The sequence below is a fragment of the Hemibagrus wyckioides genome, linkage group LG21, assembly GCF_019097595.1.
Source record: "Hemibagrus wyckioides isolate EC202008001 linkage group LG21, SWU_Hwy_1.0, whole genome shotgun sequence".
Classification (NCBI taxonomy): domain Eukaryota; kingdom Metazoa; phylum Chordata; class Actinopteri; order Siluriformes; family Bagridae; genus Hemibagrus; species Hemibagrus wyckioides.
The window spans coordinates 11,089,845-11,102,031 of NC_080730.1; the positions used below are offsets into that span (position 1 = coordinate 11,089,845).

Sequence of the window (12,187 nt, forward strand, 5' to 3'; positions counted from 1 at the left end):
AAAAGGACAATAGACATTTGTGATAGGAGTTATACAGGCTACTATATAAATTGATAGGTATGGGCTAGGATGGGCTGTTTAAAACGTCTCAAAATCTTTTCACAAGAAATCTAAACATTTGTTATGACATCATGCTTTTCAGCACTTTGTCAGAATGGCCAATATATTTAAAGATGTATTGAATTTTATGTTTCATGCGAACAGTTTTGCATGGATTAAAGTTTTATTTTGTGCTTTGAATTCTTTTTTTCCCCCAAACGCAGTAAGGTTTCATTCATTCATTTCGATCTATTTTGTGGTTTTGAGAAAATTGTATGATTTTCCCTAAGGGTCTTGTATGAGCTCATATAGGGCAAATAATAAGATGATGAGTAGTTCGGGGGGAGTAGAGGGGCATCGAGGCGAGAATCAAAACCTCTCTCATGGGAGGAGCAAACGGGTGCAGGCAAAAGAGATAAAAAGCTCTGTTAAAGAAGTTCGAGCTACCGCGCGGATTAACCTCCATCAGGCTAGACAAATAGCGCACACTGGAAAACAAATCTTTCAAATATTCACGCATTTCCGCCCTGCTCTGATCGACGGTTTTAAATGACGGCTAAATTAGACTCCGTCCCAAAAATAGCGCCAGGTAAGGGCAATTACGCGGAAGCAGTGTCGGGACCAGTCTCTGTATTCAAAGGCAGTTGAGTAAACTCGAGCGTTTCAGCCTCGCGGCATTTTGCGTACCGGAACGCAGCGGATAAAAAATTGCTCTGGAGATGAGCTCCATATAAATACCGCCCTAACATTCCTTACGAGATCGGAGGAGCTGCAGAGAAGGCAATGGGAGAAATGAGAAATTATTTAGCGTAATTATTTAAACTTTTATTTAACCGCGGCGGCCGCTTCAGAGCTGCATATGCTGAAGCAGCTTTCGAAGCTCAGAAGGATCTCGACTCAGGTGCGCGGCGGAGCGCCGCATCCACGCTAAAGCAGGGACCTTACACACTCACACATACACACACACACACATACACACACACATACACACCGGACTCACACTCCCTGTCTAAATAAAGTAAAGGGCACCATGAGCAGGAAAACGCGCCGCTGGATTTTTCACATTTTCCTCTGTCTGGGGATTATTTATCTGAAAATCGGGTGAGTTTAAACAGGTAACAGTTCACCTGGTTATAATTTGCTTCTGCGTTACTGAACCTAAGAGACTCATTAAGAAAAACACAATAGTATGAATAAAGCTATATTGCATTTTGATGGATGATTTTCTCACTCTCACTGTTGAAAAAATAAATCACTGAAATTGCTAGTGCAGTAATATTGAAGTATGTAGGCTATAGTCTATGCGTATGAAAGTTTGAATGTTTATTACAGTATTCTATATCACTCCATTATTTACATAATACACTGGCAATAAATAATTAAATGCATCATGCATACTTTAGATTCCATGTTGCGCCCATGCTGCTTATAACTGGTGAAAGAACCTCACACAGAAAATGAAAGCAAATCACACAACAATCTAAAATGTAATTCGGGGTCCACATGGGAGCCTACCTTAATGGCCTTTTCAAATGATTCGGCTTGCACTTTGCTCCGAGAGAGTCCAAAGATGAGACAAATCTAGCTACAAATCTAGCTGGTAAAACGACATCGTCTTCAATTTTGTTTAATTCGACATGACGCGCGCCTTTTTTGTTAACTCGATGCTTTATTTTTGACCTCCACAGTGGCTTCTCATCCGTGGTGGCATTGGGAGCGAGCATCATCTGTAATAAAATCCCGGGTCTTGCCCCCCGACAGAGGACGATCTGCCAGAGCCGACCGGACGCGATCATCGTGATCGGAGAAGGAGCGCAGATGGGCATCAACGAGTGTCAGTTCCAGTTCCGCCATGGCCGCTGGAACTGCTCTGCCCTCGGAGAAAGGACCGTCTTTGGAAAAGAGTTGAAAGTGGGTATGTTACACAACTATTTACTGTATCCATAGAATTAGAGTAAATATATTTCTAGGCTATAGCCTAGACATTCTATTTCAATGCAATTAACACCTAATTAATCCTAATTTAAAACACCTTGAATGGTTTGTTTATTTTTGTGATTAGAAATTGTGTCCAGTTCCTTTGTATCACTAATAAAATAAGATAAATAACTCAGAGTATATGTGCACATTTCAGGTTTCCAGTTCATTAAATATGCCCTAAGTGAGTAATCTACATGCAGCTTATTGTGTTTCTGTGATAACAGGCTTATTCGAAAAAATTCGTGTAACACTGCACCTGTTAGGAATTATAGTGCAGCATCAGTTATTATTCACCTAATAAATAAGGATTGCGGGATTTATTCTACCCCTTGACTTCTGACATTTTGCAGTAGCGAAAAATGTTAGAAAGGAAAACAGCACCACAAGTTCTTAAAGAAATGGCTGGCTTTCGATTTAGCTCCTAATGAGACTGCAGACTAAAACACAAGTTATGAGCTAGCAAATAACTGGAAGTGGTTTGTCAGTGGATGCAGAGCTGCTGATTTGTTGTAGCATTTTGTATTTAGTGCCCTCCTGCAGTGTCATGTCAAACATGCTTCCGTTTCATTCACACAGCCAAGTATCAACATGGCTGAATGTACGGCCTCTCTAACAACCCCGTTTCTCAAAAGAAGCCTTTTCTAGTCATCCTGTCTTATCTGTAGATTTTAATGATTTGCTAGTCGGGCTTTTCACTTTTCCACGGGTATAAGTTACAGAGTGTGAATGAATGGACAAAATAGTACAGTATTTTAAGGAAATGTAACCATATGTCACCATAGATAAACAAAACAAAACTAGCTAAGAGAAAGTTTTTCCTTGCGGTAACACTATCTATTTTCCAGAGGCAAACCCAAGCCTATTTAGGGCTTCTTTAGTGCTATTGAACCGCTGACACTTGATGAATGGTTATGTGAAGGACTTTAGTTTCATAGCCTTTTTGGCTGGTGGGAAAAGGGAGGCAGAATTATTGGGCCGTTTGTCTGTTAAAGATGGCTGTAGGGAATCCTGATGCTCAAATGACTGACCTACTCTGGAAATAATTCCAGGGATCATTGAAATTGTGTTGTCGAGACTCTGCAAAGATCTGTAGAGACTTGTATCTATCGCTGAAGGTGAAGCTGTATTTTATCCCTCGGCATCAAAGATGAGTGACTTGACAAAAAGTAAAGAGAAAAAAGGGCAGGTTTGCTGCAAGCTCATGCATTACCCAAAAATTTCCCTCAATCCTTCTCATTCTTGAGCAGCACACTTTCATAACTGACAAGATCTTTGTTTTGGTTGCTGATTATATTATTTAATATAGGACGCATGGATCTGCTTTATCTAAGCACCATTTGGCTAACAGTCACCAAACATTATTTTTATTTCAAAAGCAGCTATACTTCTCAGCTGTGGTGTTTCCCCCCACCTATCCTGTCTAGCATTTATATCGTCTGGATAAAAGAGAGTGGGAAAATGTTCTAAGAGGACTGGTTTCAGTGGCCAGACATGCAAGCAGCCCTCACATTAACCAAACTGTGAGAGATGAAGAACATTGGTTAATCCTCGTAAGGCAGTTCAGAAGGAGGTGAAGTAATGCTTGCTCATGTTCAGGGCCTGGTACCATATGCTCTGGGCTTGGCATCAAAATGGTGGATTCCTATTTCAGAAGTTTGCCACAGCATTACATTATAAAGTTTGGATGATTACTTTACATTTTCAGTGTCGGCCAGTTAACAAACATACTGATGGGAATAGAACAGAGTTGTGGAACACATAACTACATAATTTATATTTGTTTTATCTTGTGTTTTTCAAGTGGAACCCTCACCATCCCCCTTTCTCACACTTAAGCACCCTCCGGCATGTTTGAAAAATAGTTTTCCCCCACCAGCATTGTCTCAAGCCCAGACAAGTACATTGTGTGAGGTTTAGAAATTAGCCTTTTGCATTTACAGTTTTGGCAAGAGACATCTCACACAGGATCATTCTGAGCCACTGATTCAGACTTCTGTAATGTAACGAAACCCATGTCATAACACACATGTTTTATGGCTTTCTTATCAGTTGAGTTTGTGTGCAGACTATCTGATTTAAGTAAACACAAGCCAAGTAATATACTTAATAAAAAAGACTATTTCACCATGGCCTATGGACAAGTGGTTTTATAACTTTGCTTTTGTGAAATCTTCAGTATGTGCTAACCTCTCCATTGAATGCATCTTTTCTGTTTTGGCATCAAGCCAAGCAACTCATAAAAATCTCCATATAATTGATGCTCCAAACAAGCCTTTCTTAAATTGCTTGGGCGCTGCTCCAAGATGTTTATCAACTGCAGGTCAACACATACCAGTGTTAGTGTTAGTCTGGAGGCCCTGAGAAAGCTCTCAGAATGCTTTGCACTCGTTCATAGCATGCAAGATGCAATAATCAACAGACAGAATGAGAAAGTTATTGGTCCCCGATGAAATTAACCTTGTTGTCATATCAATAAGATATGTTTCACCAGTTGTGTAAGGAACTGAATTTGAAATGGGAGACAAACACAGCCTACTTAAAGGACACAGATTTCTTAGTGCAAAGTGTGTGTAAATGATTTCTAGTAGAGTCAACAGTTGATGATTCATTAATCCAAATGATGATTTGTACATTTGCAGGAGAGCTCAGTAACTTAGTACTGATCAATAGATCTTAAAAGCATGACAACTTTGCTTAGGAATTTCCAAAGAATCTTGTGAACAATCATGTTTAAACTGAAACGGTGTCTGGATTTCTTCTGCTTCTAATACAGAGCATGAATGTTTTAAATCTCAGTCTTAAGTTCATAATGAATCTAAGACTTTAATGCAAGTTACTGTCACACAAAACAAAAAAGTCTGTGTCACTGCAAACGTCCATTGATTCTAATGAACACAGCCCTGAAAGAGACCGTTGGAATTCACCATGATGAGTAGCGGCTGGCTCATAGGTCACATGTCAGTCTTCCTGTTAGACTTATTGTTAGCCTGTCTTAAGGAAAGAAATGAAAGGTTTAAGAGAAATCTTTAAGAGTTTAAGTCAAAACAACTAGTCATGGTGCGTTGCAACACATACCTAATAGTGTTTAGAACTGTGGCTTTTCAAAGGTCTTTGTTACATTTCTGTGGCTACATAAGTGAATAATACTCTTAACCTGGAAGTGCCCTGCTTAGCAGTGGCAATCAATTATCTGAGTCTTCTTGCCAGAAGAGATTCTGCATGCCTGGGGGACTCACCTCCGCTGGGTGGATCCCTCTTTCTGACGGAAGCTGGGAAAGAGTCCAAACGTACTGCGTGCCCCCGATCTCTACCACTCTATTGTCTCTTAAATAAACCCTTGTTCACTATGCTCATGAAACAGGCAGGCTATTCCTTCCTTCGCTGCAATGGTCATTACAGCACAGTCATACAGTTATTTGTCTTAATGTTTCCTTTCCCCTGACAACTGAACGATAATTATTCCATGTCAAATAAAGCCCTGAATTGCCTGCGTTGCTTACCAATCTCAAGTTTAGTATCATCTTCTCATATTGGAATTACATTATCCTTTTTTTTAGCAAGACCGATTGTTGACCAAAGCTCATTTAATGAGGCAAAAGTGCAAAGACAGAATGATAAATGAATAGCACTTGGCAAAACCTACGCATATTGCTCTTGATGTTTGAAATATGTGAAGCATGTGCACAGGCTTGATCTGGCCTGAGACAGCAGAACTTATTGGAGGTGATTCTGAATTTTAAATATTCTCTTTTTTTTCTAGGGAGTAAAGAGGCTGCTTTCACCTATGCCATTATCGCGGCTGGGGTTGCCCATGCTATCACGGCTGCCTGCACCCAGGGAACCCTGAGTGGCTGTGGGTGTGATAAAGAGAAGCAAGGTTTCTACAACCAGGAAGAGGGCTGGAAGTGGGGCGGCTGCTCAGCTGACATCCGCTATGGCCTGAGCTTTTCCAAGATGTTTGTGGATGCACGGGAGATAAAGCAAAATGCCAGGACTCTTATGAACCTCCATAACAATGAAGTGGGGCGTAAGGTATGTGGCTCATTCTAGCCTTGAAACTATGTGCTTGGCAAAGTGTTTTTTTTTTTTAATGAACATGAAAAATTACCGATTGTGTGACAGATTTTGGTATAAAATTTTTTAGAATTTTATACCAATTATAAATTTTAAATTTAATTTGAAATTTTTTAATTACCAGTTACTGACTTTAAATATGGTTAAATTTGTATAAAAATTCTTTGCCATTCAGCACCGTAGGTGAAGATTCACAGCTCAAGATGGTTTTTACCCAGCACACAGAAATGGTTTAGTGACTGATCAAAATCAGTGATGTGCATTGGTCATCTGAGCCTCCTGATTGTAACACTATTAAAAATCAGGGGCGTGAATTAAAGAGGGCAGTCCACTTGTGCAAACCTAAGAATATAAATGACAAAAAATCCTCAAGAGTAGTTCAAAATTCCTCTAATCTATTACTGCAACCTTGACATGTATGAAGTTTCTCGGTGCCCTTATTCTCACCAAGGAAGGCTTCACCAAATATTAATTTTAGGAGTATCAATAGTTTTGAAGTTATGCATTATTATTTCTTTTACTTATTGCTAACTTAAATTCTACAGTTGTTTAATACAACTGTGATTTATTAAATGTAGCTAAATTTGATTTGAGTTGGCAATAATTCTGAACTTTACTGTATGATCGTAGGTTAATTAGCTGCTCTGTTTAATATTCCATCATGCTGATACAAAATGGTGGCAGTCAGAATAAAAAGAGCTTGTTATAAAGAAATAACAGCAAGGGCTTTTAGGTGGAAATGCACTGATGCACTTCAATCTGAGTAATCACTAAATCTCCTCACTTGTGTTCCAAGAGATAGCGAAAAACCTCTAATGCTTCTTGAGTTTTTTCCTGAGGTATTTACTGGTCTTCTCATATGGAGCGATGTCACAGGATGTTACAAAAGGCATTTTAGGGTAATTCTCAAAAAATGTATACGAGACATTTAACTAAACATTAAGGCTTATTGCAATAACCACACAATTAGGCTTGATAACTAAACTATAATTAATTGGATACACATTAAAGTAAACAATAGGTGCCTTTACCTCTGCAGAGAAACATAGCTGTTATTCTAAGAAATTTTTTATAAAGAGTTTAAAACAGTGTGGACTGTTTCAGCACTCTGGACAGATCATCAAATGTTTGAAGGCAGGATGAGGTCATAACCTTCTCGTATGGACTCTGTCCTTTATGAATGAACTGTCTTTGGTGATTTTTCTAGGTCTCATTCTAACAACATACATTGTTTAATCTCCTGGTTTTAACAAGAGCTGATTTTCCATTTGATGCTGGCATATATAATAGTATTGAGAACCAAATTGCAGTTAATTTCAAAAATGATGACAGTATGAATATGATTTAAGTACAGGTCTGATTGTCAGTAGATCATGGCAAAGATGATATCTCATCAAGACACAAAGATGCTTCACAGTGTTTAAAAGATATTCACCTCTCACAGACACACAGATTTGACTTGAGTATGCTTTTTGAACATGTTGTTTATCAGGAATCAACAGCATGACCACACTAATCCTGATACACTTCCCAGAGAGCAGACAATTGTCAAGGAGACTCCACAAAGTCTATGAGGCAGACAGGCATTGAGGATGGAATAATAATTAAAACACTAGGTGAGGCTTCTTTCACAAACGGGAAAAAACAGCATCATTACATAGTGGAAAGAGAGAGGTAGCATTTGCTAACCACACCAAAGACTACACTGCCTTGAACAAGCTATTCTCTGATGCCAATCATTAACAGACTCTTCCATAGCTAAACAGGCTCTCTTACACAGATCTTTCTTTCAGCAAGATGTTTTTTTTTCAGGATTTGCACTCATAATTACTGTGTTTCAGCACATTATCATACATCACACAAGAAAAAAAAAAGCATATTGTTATTTCTTGCTCACCACCCTTACCTGTTGGGCTCAGGATACAAGGATAGTCAGAATGAACTGAAGCTCACAGGCACCTGAAACCTGACTCCTGAGCTTTATCTGTGTACACTACACACAGGCAGACAGTTGTAGAAGTCACTGATTGTCGTTCAGGCTGTGTTTATATCATATGCACCCTACTGCTTACACAAGAGAGAGAGATTCCTAGAGACGGCGTCTCATACTTAGCTTGGTGAAACAATTTGTGTCAGATGTTTTGTACACAAATGAAAAGGCTTGTTAAAAGTTGACGGAGGAACCTGTCGACACGCAGGCTGTTTTCCAGCCTTGCTGTACAGGCGGGCAGGCATGAGGTGGATCAGGCTCTGGCACAGCAAGTTTAACAATCCTTGCATTCTTGAATCGGAATGTTTTAAAAAAAACCTTTGTCTCAACCTGTTTAACTATTCCAGAAATATGCTCTAAAACCACCACTGTAGGCACAAATGCTACAAGTAAGAAATGTAAAATTCAACAATCCATTTTGCACTGCAAGAATAATTTAATGAGTATAATTTAATCATTTTTTGCAAGAATGCCCAATACAATCTTCATATATATATATATATATATATATATATATATATATATATATATATATATATATATATATATATATATATGTATATATGTATATATATATATGAAGATTGTATTGGATCATATATATATCATATATATATATATATATATATATATATATATATATATATATATATATATGAAATTATTAGTGATTTGTCTAAATAGTGAAATATTATGTAATATGTTGCTTTCTTTACTGCTATACAATACAAACATTTTCAGAAAAGTAATGTTTGGGATTAAAATGAGCCATAAAATAAAAATGTATGACAAAATTTGAAAAAAAAAAATTGGGGTGCCAAAGAGTTTTGCCACAGTACTAAATTCCACAGCTTTGGAAATTGTAAATGTTTGTATTCAATCACTCCAGGCATCAAGCTGTCACCAGATAGACTAACCGGATCAGCCTATGAATCATCAAAGCACTTACTCTCGTAATTATCTTAGACTAAAATTATAGACTGCTGAATAAAATCTCAGGGTCTTGTAAAATCCCTCAGGGTACTGAACAATCTTTGTTTTTCCACTCCAGATCCTAGAAAAGAACATGCGCTTAGAGTGCAAGTGTCACGGAGTCTCTGGCTCATGCACAACCAAGACTTGCTGGACAACGCTCCCCAAGTTCCGTCAGCTTGGCTACATCCTTAAGGATAAATACTACCAGGCTGTGCAAGTGGAGCCAGTTCGAGCCAGCCGGAATAAACGGCCCACATTCCTGAAGATCAAAAAGCCCTATTCGTACCGCAAGCCCATGGACACTGACTTGGTGTACATTGAGAAGTCACCCAATTACTGTGAAGCAGACCCAGTTACGGGCAGTGTGGGCACTCAGGGAAGGATCTGCAATAAAACTGCACAGCAGGCCAACAGCTGCGACTTGATGTGCTGCGGACGAGGCTACAACACACACCAGTACTCACGTGTGTGGCAATGCAACTGCAAGTTCCTGTGGTGCTGTTATGTCAAGTGCAACACATGCAGTGAGAGGACAGAGGTATATACATGCAAATAAAACATTCCTCATTCATCTATATGTAAGAGAGGGTCTGTGAATGTAAATTAGTAAGCATCTGTGAATGCCTCTCAACATAATTAGAGGCTTCCTGTATGAGGTAATTTGGATCCAAGGTGTTTAGAATGGAGAAACTTTGGAACAAGGTGATCCAAGGGGTCTCTATGGTCAGCACAATCTTTTTATTCACCTGGAGGATAGCCAGAGGATGTGTGGGCGATGTATTCCGCTTTGTTTCAAAGCGCAGTGGAATGATTTGGTGGTCGGTACCAGTGGATGCCTAGACCTTTCTAAACCTTGGAGTGAGAAAGTTCCTGAAGTCCAGGATAGAAGGAATATATGCATGGTGTCTTTGGATGTTCTGTTCTACTGGTTTTCTTATTGGTTTTCTATTTGGAAAACAATGAGCTTATATAAAACTGGAATTTGGTTTCTCTGGACATTTTGAAAGCATACTGTAAATGGACGGTATATGATATTGATGGTATTTAACATTTTATTTACAGAAAATAAGGCTAATATTAATTTATTTAATAATAAAACTACTGATTTTCATGTGATTTTATGTCTTTTTTTTTTTTTTTTTACCATACAACATTTTGTTATTGTGGTAGAAGCAACTTAACCAGCTTTTACACTTTGATTTTTTTTACACTGTCATTTTTACAGTATCCATTGTGAGCAAAGCAGTTGTACACCATGTTGTTGGTGATATTAATTGTGCTAAACATTCCCTCAAGTACAATCCATATATATTTATAGCAAAATACACTGGAAATGTGCATCTCTTTTGAAAGCTAGCTTTTCCTAAAATGAATTAAGTAAATCAATAATGTTAACCACCAAGAACATTCGGAACAATGTGTGCTAAAACAGTGCGTAAAATACATTATATTACACAATAAATAATTTAGGTTTTGAGCAACCTTTTTAACAAATGGAAATAATAGTGAGCTGAAATCATTTGATGAAGAACCTGTAGATAATATTACCTGACACATAGCCTTCTCATGAGCTCACACACATTTCTCCCTTGGCTCTTGTCTTTTTAGTTGGCAGAGAAGCCAAGATAACGATTAATTCATTTTGGAACAGGATAGCTCGCACCCAGGAGATGCCTCCACTTGCTACTGATTCGGAATGCTGAGGTCACTGATACTGTTCTTGCTATATATGTATACTAAATATTATGTCTTTCCATTTTTGCTGCTAGTTTTTTCCCCCCAAGGCCTCAACTTGGAGTCTGTATAGTGTGTATTGAAACTAGTGCTTTTGAATACCATGTGTGAATGTGGTTACCTGAATGAGTTGTTCATGTGCTGAGTTAACAGCAGTTAACAGAATATATTTTGCAAGAGATTATTTTTATATGAGTGTTTTATTTATTTTGTTATAAATTGTCCTGCATCACAATTTCCCTAACCTCCACAGTTAAGGAAATCTAAGCTAGAAACTGCGTAGGATTGATAATGTCATGGTACCTTGATCACTGGTTTGGTGATAACTGCATCTCACATGTCAAAATGAAATGGAATAATTAGATAATTCGAGTCAGTAATTTTCTTGTTTGTTTTTGTACAGATATCTAACAACAGCAATATTTTGGACCGATAATTTAAATAAAAAATGGGTGAACACTCTGGTACTTAATACATAAAGACAAAAAAACATGACAGTGAGTTTTGAACCAAAGAACAGCCGAACTTGAGATGGTGCTTTATGGAAAGCCTTTGGTCCTATTTATAATAACAAACAATAAATTCAAGCAATGTTTCGCCAAACTGGTCATTCTGCATGCTTATACTGCTATAACTGATTTAACAAAAATGTACGTTGTGCTTTGAACAGTCTTAATAAAAGTCACCTCAGCAGTTTGAAGAGCGTCTTCTTGTTTTCTTGTAATTAGTTAAAAAATGTCAAAATCTTTCTTGGATAATTTGGCAGTAAAATAAGTAAATTTTCCATTTGAAATAAAGTCTCCATTAGAAATAAAGTAAACGACTTCACAGCTAGAATTTTCTAAGTGGAAAAAAACAGACTTCTAAAAAAAAGAGTCATCAATGGCATGACAATCCCTCAAATTACCTAGGCGGTAACAAGTCATCAGCCACAAAACATTTGTTGCTGCTAAGTTATGGTTGGCCACTGACTCTGACAGTTTTTACTGTGAGGATGATTGTGGGGCAGGGAAGGAACTGAGGAAAGTGCTGGCGTGTTAATGGTAGGGCTTGTGCGAAGCTTTAATTGATGAGCAGCAGTGTGGAGGGTGTCCCAGCACTGGGTAAAAAGGGGAGGTGGAGGGTGTTTGAGGGGGGGTGATGGGGTGATGGATTACACTGACATCTGCTTCATTCACTGCTCAGTGCCGTCACCACAACAACGCGCCTGGCCCCCCAAAAATGCTGCCCAGTCTCCCTGAGAAGTGCTCCTGCACGTTAGCGAAATGTTAACTATGCAAAATCCAGCTAACTTCGGGATGCTATTTATTTTGTTTGCCCCAACCCTCCTTTCTCTTTCCCGGGAGCAGGAGGGAGGGTGAAGGAGAGAGAGCTTTTCAATTTTGAAGGATGATG

General features: G+C 38.4%; 1 protein-coding gene across 1 annotated transcript; it reads left to right on the forward strand.

Annotated features, from left to right (window-relative positions):
* Positions 1-440: 440 nt before the first annotated feature.
* On the forward strand, positions 441-11,488 carry wnt7aa (wingless-type MMTV integration site family, member 7Aa). Its single transcript, XM_058373909.1, has 4 exons — positions 441-1,140; positions 1,728-1,954; positions 5,780-6,051; positions 9,135-11,488. The coding sequence occupies exons 1-4, from the start codon at positions 1,070-1,072 to the stop codon at positions 9,612-9,614; spliced, it is 1,050 nt and encodes a 349-aa protein (XP_058229892.1). The 5' UTR covers positions 441-1,069; the 3' UTR covers positions 9,615-11,488.
* The last annotated feature ends 699 nt before the right edge of the window (positions 11,489-12,187 follow it).

Bases quoted from the DNA above. Each gene is read 5' to 3' on its own strand.
- wnt7aa (XM_058373909.1), top strand. From the start codon at position 1,070: ATGAGCAGGAAAACGCGCCGCTGGATTTTTCACATTTTCCTCTGTCTG. The intron at 1,141-1,727 runs GTGAGTTTAAAC...TGACCTCCACAG, and splicing joins ATTATTTATCTGAAAATCGG to TGGCTTCTCATCCGTGGTGG. The intron at 1,955-5,779 runs GTATGTTACACA...TTTTTTTTCTAG, and splicing joins TGGAAAAGAGTTGAAAGTGG to GGAGTAAAGAGGCTGCTTTC.